At 35.9% G+C, this 19,238-nt stretch overlaps 1 protein-coding gene across 5 annotated transcripts in view; it reads right to left on the bottom strand.

Annotated features, from left to right (window-relative positions):
* The window catches only part of CNTN1 (contactin 1), a 342,015-nt gene that overhangs the window by 118,676 nt on the left and 204,101 nt on the right, over positions 1 to 19,238 (bottom strand). For all 5 annotated transcript variants that reach the window (XM_046642426.1, XM_046642443.1, XM_046642435.1 and 2 more), the window contains 8 exons: positions 16,156 to 16,362; positions 12,931 to 13,030; positions 12,592 to 12,773; positions 11,044 to 11,168; positions 10,275 to 10,392; positions 6,327 to 6,477; positions 1,095 to 1,222; positions 613 to 788 (listed from right to left, as the gene is read on the bottom strand). In XM_046642426.1, the coding sequence (XP_046498382.1) occupies positions 613 to 788; positions 1,095 to 1,222; positions 6,327 to 6,477; positions 10,275 to 10,392; positions 11,044 to 11,168; positions 12,592 to 12,773; positions 12,931 to 13,030; positions 16,156 to 16,362 (1,187 nt within the window). The remainder of the gene's footprint in view (positions 1 to 612; positions 789 to 1,094; positions 1,223 to 6,326; positions 6,478 to 10,274; positions 10,393 to 11,043; positions 11,169 to 12,591; positions 12,774 to 12,930; positions 13,031 to 16,155; positions 16,363 to 19,238) is intronic.

Raw genomic sequence — 19,238 nt, forward strand, 5'->3', positions numbered from 1 at the left:
GTTCCTATGCAAGCCATTATTCCTGCATTATGTCCGGGTCTCTTTATTTTATTTATTTCCATACAAAGGCATCACTGTGCTTAATTGCTTAATTATAGGTCTTGTATCATATATGCTTTCCTATTTTTAAAATAAAATACAGCCACTTAACCCTTTTCAAATCATATGGACTAGTTGTCCAAACCCACCCATATATATATATATTGTCTATTTCTTACCCTCAAATTATAAAATAAATGCCTTAAAGTCATCATTATAACAAAGGGTAAATTCTATGCTCTTACCTCATTTAAAGTGAACATAGAGGCACTAGTACCTAAAGTACAGATATATTGAGGCATAATACACAGCAATATAAAAATTGTATTATAATTAAGGGCAGGATGGACCCAAAGCCCAATGAATATTTATTGATTAATATCTCTACCAAAATCCTTAGAGCTACCCATTTTTAGAAAAGTTCAGGAGTATTATAATTACTCTAAGGAAATCCATGAGAAGCTTTTTTTGCATATTATTTGGTCTTGTGAAAATGATTGTAATAATAGAAGTTGCAGTGCAGACACATAGGGGTCATTGGGATGTTAATAAGATGAAACTTAAAACACGTACCATAAAATTCCGCTGGTAATGAATGTTCTCTTTGTTAAAATCGATCACATAGCCATTGAAGGACCAAATAAATGTGAGATCCAGGGCAGGATCAAAGGAAGCGGCACACTGCATGGTGGCATTTTCTCCAACAGTGATATCAGCGTTAATTGGGGCCAATATAATTCGTGTGGGATCTAGACATTTTCAAGTAAGGGAGACAAACACAATTCAAGAAAATATGAGGCACCATATTACCTGGTAAATTAAAAGAATAAAAATCAATATATTTTGATTTCTCAGTGCAAAGCAATAAGATGTTTTTGAATCCAAATTCTAAGAACAATTTCATTAAGCTAGAGATTTGTCCAGAAGGCGTTTGAAATGAAAACTTATCAATACATGGACTTAGTGCTGTAACACATCTTATAGTACATTAGAAATGAAGAACCACCAAACTAAAAAAACCCCAAACACCCAATAGTAATCAAATGTTTTCTTACCTGTGATGACAAGAGTCCCAGTGCTGTTAGCCTTCCCTCTATTATTTTCTGCAAAGCATGTATAGATACCACCATCATTCCTTGTAATGTTATTGATTTCCAAGCTGCCATCTTCCCAAATGAGTATTCTATGGAAATGAAAAAAGCAATGTGTACTTCACAAAATTAATTTAAGGAAATACTTTACTATTATATATCTCAGATTACAAACACTAATACCTTTTGATCAGTACATTTTACACAAGTTACTTGACAGTAAGATTTTTTAAGATGAAACATTCTAGCCTTTGTTGATAATATTCTTTCTCAGCACTGACAAGTTGTTGTAGAAAGCCACTATCATCTTTTGCTTGGACTATTACAGTAGTCTCTAACTGGCATCCTCCTTCTACCCTTCCTTCCCTATAGTCTCTTTTCCACATGTAAGCCAGGCATGAAGACACGTGACATAAGTCATACCATGTCACTCTTGTGCTCAGTAATGTCACTCTACGGTTTAAAACCCCCCAGTCACTTTCCACCTAATGTATAGTAAGAGCCACAGTCCTTTGATTGCCCTTTTAGGCCCTGGACAAGCTCACAATTTGTTCCCTAAATCCTTCAAGTTTTTGCACAGGGCTACCTTCAGTAAAGCTTTGCCTAATCATTCTAGTTAGTATTGCATGCATACATGCATGTACACACATGTGCACACACACACAGCACTGCTGCTGTCCTGGCATTCCCCATCCTATCCCTCTTCCCAGAGTTTTATTTCCGAATACATATTTCACCTGACATACTTCATTTTTACTTATGACTCAATCCTTCCATTAGATGGTAACATTCTGATGTCAGGAATTGGTATCTGCTTTGTTCGTGGCCCTGTGTCTAACAGGGAACATATCCATTAACTCATTTATTCATTAGGAAAAAAAAATTCTTTGTGCCAGGAACTCATGAAGTAGTGTGACACCGATCGCTGAGTAGGCATCCATCCCACCTTCTTTTGAATGAATGAACTACAGGGAGTTTGATCGAGGCAAGTGGTTTTCCACACACCACCATAAAATGACTGTGGGACAGGTTCAAACCTATCGCAGGCTGGAAAGAAATGAGCTTCAGAACTTCAGAAATGTGACTTCAGGACTTCAGTTCAGATTCTGAAGTTAGGACAGACTGTCATTTCCACTGCTACAGAGAAATACAAACGTTTTATTTTTAGGAAATTCTAGAGAGAGATGTTTTAAAACCTCCCTTAGTGACAGGCTCTGTAACAGATTAATATTCAGGAAATTCTTCTTTGAACAGGACCTAAATCTTTACTACTAAACAGAACTGAAATCCATCCCACCTGCCAGTCTGCTTCTTCCTTAGAGGCTGCAGAACTCACTACTTATACTTCATTATACACAACTTTTATATATAACATATATGTATTATATAACTTCATTATACAATGCCTCACGCCTAGATTCAATATTGAATTGCCTGTCATTGGATTTTTACTTTCTTTAAATGTGCCATTTCCGAAACCTTAAGTGATCTCTGAAGCTTTGCACAACACATGCAAATAATTCTCCATATACTCCATTTTCAGGGCAGAACTTGACAAAGGAAAAATATTGTATATCTACTTTATTAATAAAAATCTCCATATAATACCAAAAATTCCACTAATCATTTATTCCAGGATTTCCTTTCCCTTCTTTACCCAATTCCAACTTAAGTTGATTTCAGAAGATGTTTTGCTTCTTGAAGAGAAAATACAGTATTAAGATGTTATAACCATAAAAGCCATTATTCGATACTGTGGAATTTTTAAGATGCCTCTCTAAGTTCTCCAATTGTGAGGACTGTAATTGATTCACTGCCCCAGCTGCTGCACTCAGAGATCCATCCCTGTGTTGGGCCAACGCCACACTTCCCACAGGCAGCTCTCAGCCAATGACAGCCTGGGAGGAATTTGAAGGCAGACTTGTTCCTGGAAAAGATCAGATTCCTTTGATGGGCCTTTTTGGCTAGAGGACTCTCCAGAGGCCTTACCATATTCTCTTAGAACTGGATTCAGTCCAAGTCATTTCCACCCAACTTCTTTTCCTTTCTTCCCTCTCTCTTTCATCTGGGATCAGACTGCATCTCAGTCAGATGTCTGTTCCAGCCTCCGTCTTCTTTGCTCTCTCTTTTCCCTCCTAGGCATTGCCATTAATAAATCTCTTTCAGGACTAATCCTGAATTGGTATCTTCTTCTTATAAAATCCATATTAACACAGTATCAATGTTAATGGGCCAAATTTTTGTCACCAACCTCTAGTGTAACTCCTTAGCCAATTTTCCACCCCACTCCCATTTAATTATTTTGCAAGTAAAACAATGAAAATTGTAGTCAAGTTGCAATGGAAACAACAGCAACAATTATTCTTTCTAGAATCCACATTCATATTCTTAGTTTTCTCATTTATATTAGCTCTCAGCTGATCTTTATGATCTTTAAAGGGTACAATTCCTCGTGTCATTCATATTACCCATACTTTCAGGCACTTAATTTTTAGTAAGAATATTTAGGAAACTTGACTTTTTTGTAATAACTGTCCTTATACTTAAGACAATGTAGATTAAACTCTCAGGATCTTATCCTTATTTTCAGATAATATGATATGGATAAACAGTCAAACAAACTAGGAACAATCTGGTCTTTAATAAGTCACCTATTGCTGGCTGGCCCCATGGCTGAGTGGTTAAGTTCTCACACTCCACTTCAGTGGCCCAGGGTTGCCTGGTTTGGATCGCGGGTGTGGACCTAGCACCACTCATCAAGCCATGTTGAGGCAGCGTCCCACAAAGAACTAGAAGGACCTACAACTAGGATATACAACTACGTACTCGGGGGCTTTGGGGAGAACACAAAGGGGGGGAGATTGAACAGACGTTAGCTCAGGGCCAATCTTAAAAAAAAAATTCACCTATTGTTGCCAAAATTACTCCAAAATGACCTCCATCTTATTTGTTAATTGTTAAATTACTCCAACTCTGGAGTGGAAAAGAATCTTGGAGATAGTCTCACATAAATGGCTCAGATATTGATCACGTTAGAGCTGATAGCAGTCCATCAGATATAAATGAACAACTACAAAGGAATTCTGTTAGAGAATGTATATCATATTAGCCCAAAATGAATCATACAACTGAGAACTTAATTACAACTTATCAAGATTTATGTCTCCTCTCTACTGATTGCAAATATTGCATAAACCATTCTACAAACCACTAACCAGGCACAGAAATAACTTTGTAATGTGGAAGAAGTTTTTGTAATTACATTAATAAGAATGAGATTACGGTTATGCTTAAAGAGGGTTATTTAGTTATTCCTGGAATATTATTTTTCAATAGAAATATTTTACTTCTCTAAAAATACTTTAGTAATTTAACTTTTCTTCATATATACTATTTTACAACATTAAAACTTATTTGTACACAAAAGACTGTATCTATGATAAAGTAGTACTTAAATAACCTGAGAATTAAGGGATTGACGTAGTGAGCAAGAATTGGATTTATGGACTCTTTCATCAAGAAGTAATAGAATATGATTCAAAGACTTTAAAAATATTATAACATGACCACAATAATAAGAATTTAGGAGGTAGACTTTTCTTTTCTTTTTTTGAACACGTTGATATTTAGGAAAAACAAGTCCATGAAAAATGGTTCTGAGAAATCCCCTTGGTTGAAGAGGCCCATGACATGGGTCCTCCTCAGAATCAGAGCAAGATTTTTTTCAATAAGGGGACAGAGTTCATGGCAGAGTCCATGGGGAATGGTAGGCCATAGGTTCTTGCAGGAGTGAGTACCCCAAAATGGGACTATCTTTAGATCACAGGCTCTGCATTGCTCATTGTCTGACTGCTAATGTTTCAGCAGACAATTGAACAAACTGATTCTTCCTTTACTACGGATCCTTCTAGCATCAATTCATTAAAGCCTTAATAACTCTTAGGTCAAATATATTAACTTTAAAAGTTGATGGGTTCAGACAAACAACTGCCATCCCTGCATAACCCCTCTCCCCATCCTACCTCTGTCCCGTACACAGCCATACTTGTGATCATCCTAATAAGACAACTGTGTTGGCAGGTTCTGGTTCCAAGTCAACATGACACAAGTTCAAGTTCCAGTTTGGAGATTATCACTATATTGTGAGAAGGTCACTTTAATCTTTCTAGGCTTTAGATACATAAAAATAGAGATTATAATACTCTTCTTTCCTATTCTATTGGATTATTGTGAAGACGATCTGTTTTCTTCACTTTTGCCAGAATATTCATTTAAAAGGCAAAAACTACTTTTTTCCTCCCTTATTTAAGCCTTTAGACACATTTCCGTTACTCGTAGATGAAGCCCAAACCCCTTAGCATAGAAAACGTTGTTATTGATGATGAAGCTTACTATGTCTCATGTGTTAAAACTCCTCCGTTTTCCTCTAATGGTATGCCATATTGATTTTAGTTCTTGCATTCCTTACACATTCTATACTCTCTGCCTTGGGGCCTTTACACATGCTGCTCTCACTGCCTGAAATATCCCCTGTTCCCCCACCTTCTCATCCCATTCCTCCTATTTCCTATCCTGGCTTTCTCCTTCTCATACTTTAGTACTCAATGTAACTATAACTTCCTCTAGGAAACTCATAGAAACCATTCAGTGTGGTTTTTATATAAATAATCTATGCAAGTCACATATTTTTATTTTGTCCCAAAGTCACCAAAACATTGGTAGATGGTCCACTTATTGGGAAGATGAGAAGTTCCTGCTCATTTAAGAAGATGGGAAGAAGTGAGTTATACTTTGAAGTCACCTTTTAATTTTCCTACTGAAATATTTAATAGACTAATTGCATAAAATTAAATCAAATGTGAATGAAGATAGATGCCCTTGTTAGGAGAAAAATAAGTTAGAGAGATTCTACTTTATTTCCCACTGTTCACTATTTCTGTGCCCTTGGGCAATTTACCAAAAATCTCTGAGCCTCAATTTTCTAAATTCCTTATAAATTATAGAAGCCTAAAAATTGAACCCTGATTATAATAGATACTGACAGTGATGGGTATGTATTTCTGTTCATCTTAGAAATGGTAGCTTCTGTGGGGAAAAGTTGGAACAGGCAACATTTACATTACTAATATGACAACCAGTTTGCTGTAAACTTTCCCGATAACGAATGGCAGCTGAATTTCTAGTTTCTGAACTGACCTGCTGCTATTGACAAGCCACTCTGTCCCTTTGCTCCAGGAAAATTTTGGTTTTGGTGCAGCTTTAGGTTTACATTCAATTATAACCCTTCCTCCTTTGGCAGCCAGGATCTTTTTCTTCATAGGATTCATTTCAAAAGTTGGAGCCAAAGCTAAAAGGAAATAAATTATTATTTTCCTTTTTTGCTAAAAAAGAAAAAGAAAACATTTCTTCTGTACTATAGCATGCTTATTCCCTTTTAAGTAATAATCAATAGAAAAGATTAATCTCACCAAATACTATCAGCTGTGACCAACATACATGATATACCTACTATCATTTTTCATTTTTATTGAAGTATATTTATCATAAAATTCACTCATCTTAAAGTCTACACTTCTTGAAGTCTAGCTGTATTAATCATTATAAACTTTATAATCAAACGTTGTATACATATTTACCTCGAAAGTAACACCTAATTCAGTTGTTTTGACTTAATTGCACAAGGGAAGTTAAGTGAAAGGCTGGAGGGAATCAAGCAACATTATCAATATTGACATACAGTCCTAATCAATAGTCTCAACCACACTTGGAGTGAACTGTTCCTAGTTTACAAATGAGAAAACTGCTATCTATTAAAGTTATATAATTTGTCAAAGGTGCCAAGGCAGTATTGGGTGGGATCCAGATTTGAATCTTTAGTTCCTTCTGATGCTCAGGCATGCTCTTTTCATTAAACAATGACTCCTCCTTCATCATACAAACATTTATTGAGTGCCAACTGTGTGCAAGCACTATGAGGTGCCAAAATAAACAGAGAGATCCTTGCCTTCAGGACCTACCTACAAAGAGCTATGGGAATGATGGATCTAATCAATTGAGGAGTACATGATCCACTTATAGTTCATCCCTATGTCAAAGTACAGAACAGCAATTATGAAAACAGGATATAGAGTCTCATAAAGGTTACTCCATTGATGACTTGCTCTAACTTTCTTTAGGGTCCCCGCATGTAGCCCATTTCTCAATCTCTGTCTATTAGCAGACTCCAGGGAAATTCCATCCATCTATTTTCACACATTCCAGTCATATGTAACTGTTTTTTAAGGAGCTTTTTCTAAGTATATCTTTATCTAGGTCTTGACTCTTCATTATCTAGCCCAGTGATTCTCCAATTTTATCTGTGCATCAAAATCATCTGAGGATATTATTAAAATATTCATTCAGTAGGACTGGCGTGGGCCTGAGATTTGGCATTTCTAACAAGCTCCCAGGTATTGCTACTGCTGCTGCTGCCCTGAGGAGCACCCTTTTTGTAGCAAGGATCTAGTTTATTACATTATCCCTTTAGTCTGAGTTTTGATAATTGGCAATAAATAAATAACCAAGCAATCTGTGTTGTATACCAAATGCAGTGTGCAGCTCAATAAGTATTGTGGGTGACACATTGCTTGTAAAATGTGAGAGAAAACTTAATAGAATTATCTTTAAAAAGTGTAAGTTCACCTAGAAAATAGATTTTTTTTCTTTGAGTCAATTAAGTTTTAATGAAATAGTTGATTTGGTATGGTCATTTAAATGACTTCATACTTATCTAATATTTGAACTTGTAGTAACAGAATCTAGACTATGTTCCTATATATGTTAGAAGTGGGAAGAAATAACGGAACACTTTTCCCCCAGCTAAGAAGAGGACGTGCGCTTTTTGGCTCTTTCGCTCTTTAGTGAGCCTATTAAAGAATAGTACCTGGTGTGGAGTAAGTACTCAATCATTTGGTGGATGAATAAATGGATTAACCAGAAAACTCAGGAAAAAAAGGAGAGAAAAACTGTTTCTAAAGGTAATAAACAAAAATAGACTGAGACAAATATAAAGATGCCCAGGAACGTTGATCTCAGGCTGAAAGCGTTCAAACAGTTTGCTTAATTACTACATTAATAGTCATTAAATGATTGAAAGATTTTAGCTTTGAATATAGAGAGATCTTTAAGTCTGGGCTGTTGAATTTTCATGTTCTTTTATAATGGATGATGATAAATAAGAAAATGAAGGTTCTTTTTAAACAGAAATCAGAAAGTTGATCTTGAGGAAAGAATTCAGACCCACCTCATATCTTTACTAAGAATCAAAATGCTTTATTTCATTCCATATCAAAGTGATATATCAAAGTGATATGGTATGAAACGTAAGCCTGAATGCTTGCTTGATATCTACATAAACTAGATTAAAAACATTATCAAGGGATTTTGACTTTAGAGGGTAAGAAATGAAATATGATCCTCAGCACTATAAGAAGACGCAGAGAAAGTTAAAATTAAGAAAGTCTTAACTCTTCTTAAAGATAGTTTTCTTTAATACTTTCTTAAAATTATCTCATTTCCTTTCATGTTCTTTTAGTCTCAACCAATTCACAGTGATACTAATGTTTTAAAGAATTTCCCTTTGGTGTAGCAAGAATAAAATAGGCCACACTGAGGCATTGCTTTATCTTGTCAATAATCAGTTCTGGAAGAGAAAGCCTGACTACCTGGAAATCATTACTTATAATATGACTGAGCCTGGTGACAGCTACTTCAAATAATATGAAAATGACATGATGCAGTAAGACCTTAAAGTAGTTGTAATGGAAATAAGAATGTGAAAAATCTCAGAGAGATTTATGGTGTAAAATTGAGAAATTTAGTAGATGTGATGGGAGAAAAGGATATAGTATATTGTGTCATTCTCTAGAATAGAGAATTTTTCAGAAGGAGATGTGGATGTGGGTGAGAGATAATGAATTCACTTTCAGACATGCTAAGTTTGGGTTATCTGTCAGGTTACCCAGATGAACATTTCTACTAGGAAGCTTTATATGGAGCTTGAAGCTGAGGATAAAAATCTGGGCCAGAGATATAAATTACAGGATCAGAGATAATTAATGGGTAAAGAGGAATAATAAATGATCCAGGAATTCTAAAAATTTTTTTAAATAATAATCCAAGAATAGTAATATAAAATATGTGGAAGAATGAGGAAGAGAATGGAATGGAATCAGAGGAATGGAACTCTGGGAGAGAGGAAGATTTTTAGCTGAGGAGAGGAAGGGGTGAAAAGGAGATAATGAAGGTAAGTGAGAAGAAATAGTCTGGGAGGTATGAGAGCATGGAATCACCAAAGACAAGGGAGAGGAGAATTCAAGAACAAAACACGACCAGAAGGAGAGGCAGCTTGAAGGAATATGTATACACACATATGCATACATACATCACACACACACACACACACACACACACGGAAAAGGGATATCTGTTGATATCAAGCATCAGAGTAAGTGAAAAGGAATAAATATAGGGCCAGAGGTAAAGGAATTATTTTCTTCCTCTGGATGAAGAGTATGAAAGGACAAGTGCAGTAAAGATTTAGATAGTTTTGAATGAGGGATGGGAAGCTGAAATATTTTATTTCTAAGTATTTCAATTTTCATGGAGAAATAAGAAGGAAATATGGAAGTAGGAGTCAGAGTGGGGTCAGGGGCTTGAGGAATGTCCTGAAGGTTTTAAATAGCAATTGTAGAGTCTGCAACACAGGGACAGATAATGCCAGGAAGTGCTAAAGACTCATCTGAGGCTGGGCCACATGCATTGTGGAAGCACGAGTCTGCACTAGGTGATTTTCAGGCTGTACTTAGCTGCCAAGACGCAAGGGAGGACAACACTTCTAAAAATGGACATGTGTAAAGTTTGCTTGACCATTTAAAAAAAATTTAAAAACCATTATACTCCACGTTTGTTCAAATTTATTTACTGTTCTTTAATGAAAAGAAAAACAATAATACTTTCTATTCCAAATCACATTAAAAATTTTTTTAACTTCAGCAAGTCAAGAAAGTAATGTGAAATCATATATCATCTATAGATACCCTATGATTATTTTTTAACATGTTGTTCTCTTTCTGAATGTTAACAGAAACTAGAAATGATACTGACCCAAGATCTTCAACTCCGCATTTGCATAAATGACTCCATGAGTGTTTTCAGCTATGCACTGGTACATTCCAGCATTTTCAAAAGTCACATCGTATAGTCTCAATTCCCCTTTATGATACTGAAAAGAACACAAAGTAAAACACATTTCCTCAACAAACTTTAATAGAATTGCTTTCATTTAGGTTTGGGCTTAGTTGCCTTTTAATATAGATATATTATTTTTGCCCCCACTGTTAACTAAGCCAAGTGGAGTGGGGTTTTCACGGCATGGGGAAGTAAAACCCACTTACCATGCCCAGTGGCTCTTGTCCTATTCATCCTACAGAGCTGAGAGTCCACCTGTTGCCCTCTTGGCCCAGCTGGGAGATTACAGTGGGAAGGTAGAGAAGAACCCCACTGCTGCTACGTGTCCCCAGGGCTAAAGGTAGGACCTTCACTCTTACCTCTGTTTCTGTGGGGTCAGGGAAACAGTGGCAAGAAAAAGAGGACAATATCAGGTAGTGGAGATGGATGAGTAGGAAGAGGGATAAAAAGTGGAACAAAGGAAAAAATAAGAGAGAGAGAGAAGGTAGATATAAGTTTACAGAAAGTTGTTTAAACTGAAAGAAGATACTTTATGTTCACTTTCTTCTTTGCTTTTCTTAGGAAATTTTCATATTTCAGGGCTCAGGTACCCTAACTTTATCAACTCTCATGTTAAATTTATCCCAGGACCACATGTAAATGTTGTCTAAACATAGACTCATGCAAAGCGTTTGAACATACATACCGAATATCCATTTTTCAGCCATCGGATTGTAGGGATGGGCTTCCCTGTGGCCACACAAGGCCAGTAGAGATCACTGCCTATGTCCACCTCTGTGTCATTGATGTGTTCTACCCACTCGGGAAATGCTAAAAAGTAACGAACATTGTAAATGTCAAATGCAAGTCTCAACATTCATCATCATCTCAAGGGGACTAATTACATTTAGTTGAGCTTCTTCTGGAGAATGTATCAAATTTTGTGTGTATCCTAAAATCAGCGTTTTAGCCATTGAAATTCTATTTCCGTAGGTTTGCAGGTAAACTTTATCCTACATTATTATAGCGTGAAGTAACTATAATTCAATTCATAATTATTTTTTTATTATCCCTCCATGAACAAAGCCCTGGGGTCTTGGGAGGGGGGCTTAGCCTTGACCCTGCCACAGTGCTCTTTCCCCATTCTAGTATTTCAGTTTGGCTTAGGCATCATCCAGTTTTTCCTATCTCCCACCTTCTCAGTGTGGCTAAGGAGCTCCTCACCATATGATTTACCAATATTCCATGTAAATTTCCATATTGCACTCTCACAATTTTCTTTATAATTACTTGTCTGTGTGTAGGTAAGTAGGTAGGTAGGTAGGTATATGTTTGTTTACCTGTGTATATTTGTATTTATTTGGGAGGTTTGTGTATAACATGAATAGAGTATGAATTCCTCAACTGTAAGGAGAGTGTTTCCTTTGTCTGACTATCCTTGCTCCGATCATACTCTACCTCTGAGTAGACACTCAGTGTATGCTGATCCTTTAAATAAATGATCTTGTTGAAGCCCTAGATGTTTATTCAGTTGTGACCTGCAATTTTCACATTGTGGGACATTATAGAGATGATCGCAACCTGAAAAGTTCCAAGTATTGCTTGAATAGCAACATTCTATTCTCCAAAATATGTTTATTTCAATGTGTGAGAATCAAACATTTGTATGAAGAAAACTGTGTCACAGAAAAATGCTTCCTTAGACTAGTGATTCTCAAAGTGTGGTGCCTGGACCAGTAGCCTTAACATCTGCTAGGAACATGTTAGAAATACAAATTCTTGGGCCCCAAATAGACCTTCTAATTCAGAAATTCTGAGGGTGGGAACCAGAAATCTGGGTTTTAACAAGCCCTCCAGGTGATTTTTGAGGCATACTAAAGTTTGCAAACCAGTGGCTTAGATTACACCAAGTCATAATGCATGGGTTCTTCTACAAATAAAAAGGTATCTAAAAAAGGAGAACAATGAAGGGAGTCAACAAGCTACATTAATTGTATTTTCTGAAAGTTATCAAGAAGGCTACTATCAATCCATTGGTGTTACTATGATACTAATGATATAGGTCCATAACAGTTATAACTCATATTTGTGACTTAATTAGACATAAGATAAATGTTTCATCTTTTTGCACAATGTAATACATATCACTATTTTTAAACTATTAATCATTATATACTAGCTTTTCAAGTATGGAAATGTCTGTAAATAAGACATTGATGAAATTTACAGAAAATTACCATAATATATCATCTACCTTGAACATAAATTCTTCCATGGTGTTTATCCTTTCCTCTAATGTTCTCAGCCTCACATTCATACGTGCCTTCATCTTCCAGCTGAATATTGAAGATCTTGAGGACAGCACCAGAGGTGCTGATCTCAGCAGTGCTTGGCATTGGTTCTAGGACCTTCCGCCATCGGATATCAGGAACAGGACTTTAAATAGGAGATGCAAGAGCTAAGAATCCACAACGCTCATAAGGCAATTTTGTGTTTACATTTATAGCTAAACGTTTACATCATTTATTTCCTAAAACAGTATAAAAATTAATGTATTTCTGTATATGTTAATGAAAAATGTAGGTATACTTACTTGCCAAGTGCAAAACACTCTAAAGTCACGTTTTGGCCCATCAGTGCATATACGTCCTTGAACTGAACTACGATATCAGCAGGATATGGTTTTGTTGTTCCTAATATTAAGAAAAACAAAAACATCAACTGATTAATAAGTAGAATAGTGTTTTTTTAACACTGTAATTTTTATAGAAATAGAATTGCTTCAATACGGAAAGCTTTTGTCTGTACAGGTCCTGGAAAATATCTGTGTCACAATGTATAGATCTGTTTGTTTATGCATAGTATGTATACAGTATAAATTTCATCAGGCATTTTCAACCACATTGGTTCTCTCTAACAGCTGTGTAACCAATCTGACTCAGTTTACTAAGAAAATTCAAGAAGTCTTTAGGGAGCATCAAATATGTGTAAAACATTGTGCCAGGTGCTATATAGAACTTAGGAAGAAAGAGAAAGAAGAAACGAAATGAGGGAGAAGGGAAGAAGGAAGAGAGGAGTGAGTGAAAGGAGGAGGAAAGACAAGAAAAGAGAGAAAAGAAAGAAGTGTCCATGGAAATGAAGGTGAAGGGGAAACAAGTTGAAAAGAGGAAAGGAGAGAGGAAAAGAAGAAAAATGTTTATTCAGACATCACTGTGCTCATCAATATAGGTACTTTATTTCATTTACTTAGCATCTCAGTCCTGAAAGAAATATTATTTCCCCAACCTTATAGGGGAAGAAATAGGCTCAGAAAGGCTAAGTACATTGCTTAGGATCACAATGTATGTACTTTATACTGTATAATGCTAAGGAGACAAATAGATACATGAGGACCTAAAATACAAGCCAAAACAAAAATAGATGGTCTGAAAGAGTGGCAGTCAAGGAGAATTGGTGGAAGTATGTAGGGACTATGAAAATTTTAGGCAAGAGGACATTTGAACTGGACCAGTTCAGGTTGAAGAAACAGTGTATTATGACAAAGCTCCAAGAGTGCGCAGAGAATTTAAAAAGATCTGAGAATTCAAACGATGTTGAAGTATAAGTAGTTGAAGATGAGCTTGAACCTATAACCTAGAAGGCTCAAAACTGTAATAGTAAATATTTCAAGACTAATTTCCTCAGTGGGTAAGTACCAATAGGTTTGGATAAGAGAAGTAATATGAATCTTACCTTTGGTTTAAGTAGAAGACCTTGTTGGCAGTTTTAAAGGATGGAGCATGGAGAAGAGAAATACAGAAGGGAGTCAGAAATCTAAGGGAGGCTGTTTCATAAATTCAGAAAAACAGATGAAGTAGGGCACAGTCACAGCAGGAACAGAAAGGAAAGAACAGATACAAGTTGTCATTTAGAGGCAGAATCAACAGGACTGCCCCTTGGATCAAGGTTTTCTCAAGATGTAGATCAAAGATCCAACTGATCAGAGTCACCATGGATGCTTGTTGAAACTTCAGATGCCTGGATCATATCCTAGGCCTGCTGAGTCAGTACCTCTGGGTTCCACATTTTCCTCAAACTTCCCAAGCTCCTACACACTAAATGAGAATCATTGGATTCACTGTCCTGAAGATGAGGGGAGGAGAGGAGTTGATGATTAAAGATGATACTCTCAGTTAGCAGAAGAATGACAGTATTGCTAAACGAAATGGAGAACACCAGAAGAATAGGTTTAGAGGGGAGATAACAGGTGTGTTTGGAACATTTTGAGCTTAACATCCTTGAGAACTTTCTGTGTGACAAGTCCAGGAGGTAGGTAAAATTAAGGACTAAACATAGGGATAAGTTTCGGAGATGTGAATTTGGAGTTTTCTACATAGAGCTACTGTTGAAAAGGTATAAATGGGTGAGAATATCTAGAAAAAGATTAGAGAAAAATATAAGGAGGAAGATCTGCTGAAAGATACTGCACAGAATTTGTCAGAGAGGCAGGTGGGAGATGAGGAGAGAATGAAAGGAGTCAGGGAAATTAGGCAAACAAAAAAGAGTTCAAGAGAGGCAAAAGAGACACAAAGTTTATACAGAATCGAAGTGTCCTTTGGATTTAGCAAATAAGAAGTTGTTTTCATTATCCAAGATTGCACTGAATACAAAAGAATAGGCAGAGGGAAAATAATGGAAGAGAATTTGAAGATTCATAAAAGAAAGGAAATAAGTGATATAGCCAAATCTCTAAATGAATCAAATGGGATGTGAATCAGAGCAAGTGGAGGAATTAGCCTGAGCAGGAGGAGAAACATTTCTTCCACAAAGATAGAAAGTAAGAAATAAATAGAAGAGCTGAATTTCTAGGGAAGAGTAAGAAAGAAAATTAAGGGAGTTCTTACAGGATGGCTCTTTTTAACTATGAGAAGTAGTGAATGAGAGTATCTCCCAAGATTGTGGAGGGAAAAAGAACCAGAAAGTCAAAAAGTATTTACTGAATACCAACCATGTGACCGCTACTTTGAGGAGAGTAAGAAAAATGTAATCACAGTGATATGGTGGCATTTTCTCCATTGTCATACACTACTTAGGGGTAGAGGCAGGAGCCAAACCTAAGTCTATTAACAGTATGACATGAGATCAGTATTTCCTCAGAAACTTGGACTCAGTGATATGCGTGTAGCAACAGGACTGCAATAAAAATAATATGAGGTAAGCAAATATATTTGGATCTGATTCTCTCTAGTGGTGGTGCATTAAAAAAAAGGAAGGTAGTTCAGTTTGGAGCTACTAAATATTAAGCTGGGAAAAAGCCCATCAGTCATCAAATATGGCGCCACCATAGTAATACCCTATGCTAATTATTTACAGTAGAAACACAATTTATATACTTATTTTATTCATGTAATTAGTTCCTTAAAAATATAAAAATAATACACTTTTTTTCCCCTAATTTTGTAATTACTATAGTCTGTTTTCATCTAATCATTTGTTCTCTTTCATGAGCTTACTAAGAAGTAGGAACGGCCATGAAACAAAAAGCAGATGCTGGTGATTCCCATTGTAACCAACATACGGGTGTTTGGCTAATGAGTCAGTCCCCGATGCAGTCTCTGAAACAGAGCCAACCAGTTTAAACTCAACCATATTTGGGCACTTGTATGATGTAAATCTCTATGGGAAAAACTAAGGAAGAACCAAGACTTTCAAAGTGTGTCTTATTTGCCCTGATTGAGCAACCAGCTAGTCTTCCCACTGGATATTTCTTTCCATTATCACAAGTGTGCCATAAGCAAACAACCCTGCAAAAACAGGGTGCAGCAAATAAAATACTTACGTTCAGGTAATGGAATGAGTGGGATAAATTTGCTGAACACACTCTTTGTGATAGAAGGACTGGACACAAAGCAGGAATAATTGCCTTTGTCCGATGCCTCGACATTCGCGATGTAGAGATTGCCATTTGTCTGAGACACAAATCGTCGTTTATCCATGGTGATAAATACAGGAAATTCATTTAGAAGCCAGCGGTAGCTCAGATCATCTAGAAGAAAACATTGTCTACTAAATATTAAGCTCTTTTCCAAAACCAAAAATTTTATTTTCTAGTTAACAAGCTAGCACATAATCTAATCTAGGCTATTGTAGAGAACATGTTGGCAGACAAACAGTACAAATATTCTAAAAGATACCATATTTGGAATGAATATTGGCATGATGCTAAGCTATTATATCCATCTTTCTCTTTCAATTATTTTATGGACTATTAATATTCTTACTTCTGTTTCATTGATAGGCTAAATGAAACTCAGAGAGGTTAAATGACTTGCTTAAAATTTCATGACTGTTAAGTAGAATTGGGAGTTTGAAGCCAGATCTGGTAATTCCAAAGCTCATAACCCCTCTTACCTAACGCATTTTAAAAACAAAATCAAGATTACTAACCATACTGTGGCTTTGCATCTTTCTCCTTTTTCACTCCTATTTTAAATTACAGATTTAGAAATGAGTTTACATAACTTGTTCTGGCCACATTAAAAAGTAAAAACCACAGAAACAGAGAAAGGCATGTTGCTGGTTTTCTTAAATATTCAGAAGGTTGTCATATGGTAACTCTTAGCCACAGGAAATCCTTTGGCTGAACACACTGGCTGGTTAGGCCAAAAGTTGAATTTCCTCATTAATTTGCTGCTTTTCATACAGTTTTCTATTCCTAGCTCCCCTTCCTGCTGTGAGGAATGACTCCCCGGTAGTCATGCACAGCAGTAACGCACAAGAGGGAACTAGGAGCAATGCCTACTTCTCAGTCACAAAATGTTGATTCCCTTTAAAACATCATGACCATGTAAAGACAACTGCCACGAGGAAGATGATGAGGGGGAATCTCTTCTGTCAAGTTAGACAGGACTTCAGATGTAAGATGGTGGAAGGTCAAGATCTTTCAAAAATGAAATAATCATGACACACTTTTGCTTTAGGGAGCTCAAGGTAACCAGTAAAGCTGCCAAAGGGAGTACGGAAGAGAGCTGACTATGAAAAACAAAGAATTGCACACTATATAAATCCAGAGTGATTGGGAATAATAATCCAGAGGATTCCATTTAGATTAGCCATGTAATTTTCTCCAGCAATATACAGTATCAAGAAAGTAAATGAAGATGATTATCCTATTTTTTAATCTTAGCTTTTTAATTATAGAACTATATTTTTGTCAAAACATAGAAAATACAGATAAAGTTAAAAAGAGAAAAAAATTAAAGAACCATAATCCTCCATCTCAGAGTTATTGTTAGCATATATCTTTCTAGACATTATATCTGTGAATGATTCCATTATTTTAATTGTTATCCTTATGCTGATTTAGGGTCAGGTGAAAACCACAGAAGAATCAAGATAGGAAGAAACATAGGAGACTGCTTAAATTGCTGAAATAAGGTTCTTGGAATTGGGCAAGAAATAATGCCATGTAATTTTTGGTCCAAAATGATATTTAGAGTACATTTAAAACAGACAGTGAACCTGTCTGATTTTGAAATAATTTTTCCTATTCTCACTTAAAAAGAAAATCAGTATTTTTACAATGATTTCTGGTCACAATTACATTCTAAAAAATAAAAGAAAGTGAGGAAATTGTGGATTTCCTTACAGAAAATGGATTTTCTTAACCATACAATGTTTTCAAGATACCACACACAAAATGGGTTTAGAATAGTCTGAGAACTCCGTAGTTACATGACTCTGGAGACCTGCATATAAATTCTAGACTAAATATGACTTTGGTCAGGCTATTTTAATCACTCTATTACTCAGTTTCTCTAAATTTTAAGAAATTTTTCTGTATCCCACTCATAAGAGATGTATGAAGAGGAATGGGATAATGTTTTAATATTTGACTTTAAGGGACAAATGCTAGGTGAGAGATGTTGTGATGATGTTTGTTTGAAAATAAGTCCTGGATAATAGAGCAATTGGTCTGGCTGATTTAATGCCCAAGGTGGATTCTCCAATTTACTTATTTAACACATAATGAGTACCTTCTATATGCCACTAAACAAGACAGATATGGTCTTTGCTTTTGTGGAACTTGTAATTTAAGACTGATAATTAATCTAAATTTATCTAACAAATTTTAGTCTCTGATAAGCTATTCACTTCGATAGAATAATAATTGCAATATGTTAGAAGCTACCATTTCTCATTAAAACAAAGAAAGGAATTGTTATTGCTATTTTTAAACATGGACACTGAGGTTTAGCTGGGCTTATTGACTTGCTCCAGGCCGTATAGCAATATGGAGGCAGAACCAACTTTCTAAGCTTCCTCTCCACTCCAGCTCTACCAAAACAGCTCCATGATTGGGTGTGGTAGCTGCCCTGCATCTGACTTAAGAATGAGACCATTTTGGCAATCAAGAGCTAAGCCCTGACCCAGTTCTCACAGGGACACGATGGATTATCTTTTTATCTGTCTTTCACCACCCCATACAGATGGTAAAATTAACCATCTCTGAAAAAGCCAACACCTGTTTCTTCATAGCATTGTTGACCAGCTTAAATAATAAATTACTACAAAATTAATTTTGTAGAAAGAGTAAGTGCCAGCACCTGTTTCAGAAATGTTCCTTTTATTGATAGATGTCTGAGATTTCTTCCCTTTGCCTCAAGAGAGTCTGGACCATATTAAAGGGGAAATTTGTTCTGGCCAGCTATAGTGCATTTGGCTGGTTTCACTGGATTACTCTGAACACATCACTTCTCTAACCTTGCTAAATAATGTATAGTTCTCCTTGAAATATATTTGAAGTACTTTAATATTCCCTGGACAAATAGTTTGCAAACTTACTAGAAGATGTTTGTGCTTTCTTTTTTAATTAACCTCAATAGAACAAAATTTACCTATACCAATAACATCACAATAGCT

The sequence above is a fragment of the Equus quagga genome, chromosome 1 (assembly GCF_021613505.1).
Source record: "Equus quagga isolate Etosha38 chromosome 1, UCLA_HA_Equagga_1.0, whole genome shotgun sequence".
Classification (NCBI taxonomy): domain Eukaryota; kingdom Metazoa; phylum Chordata; class Mammalia; order Perissodactyla; family Equidae; genus Equus; species Equus quagga.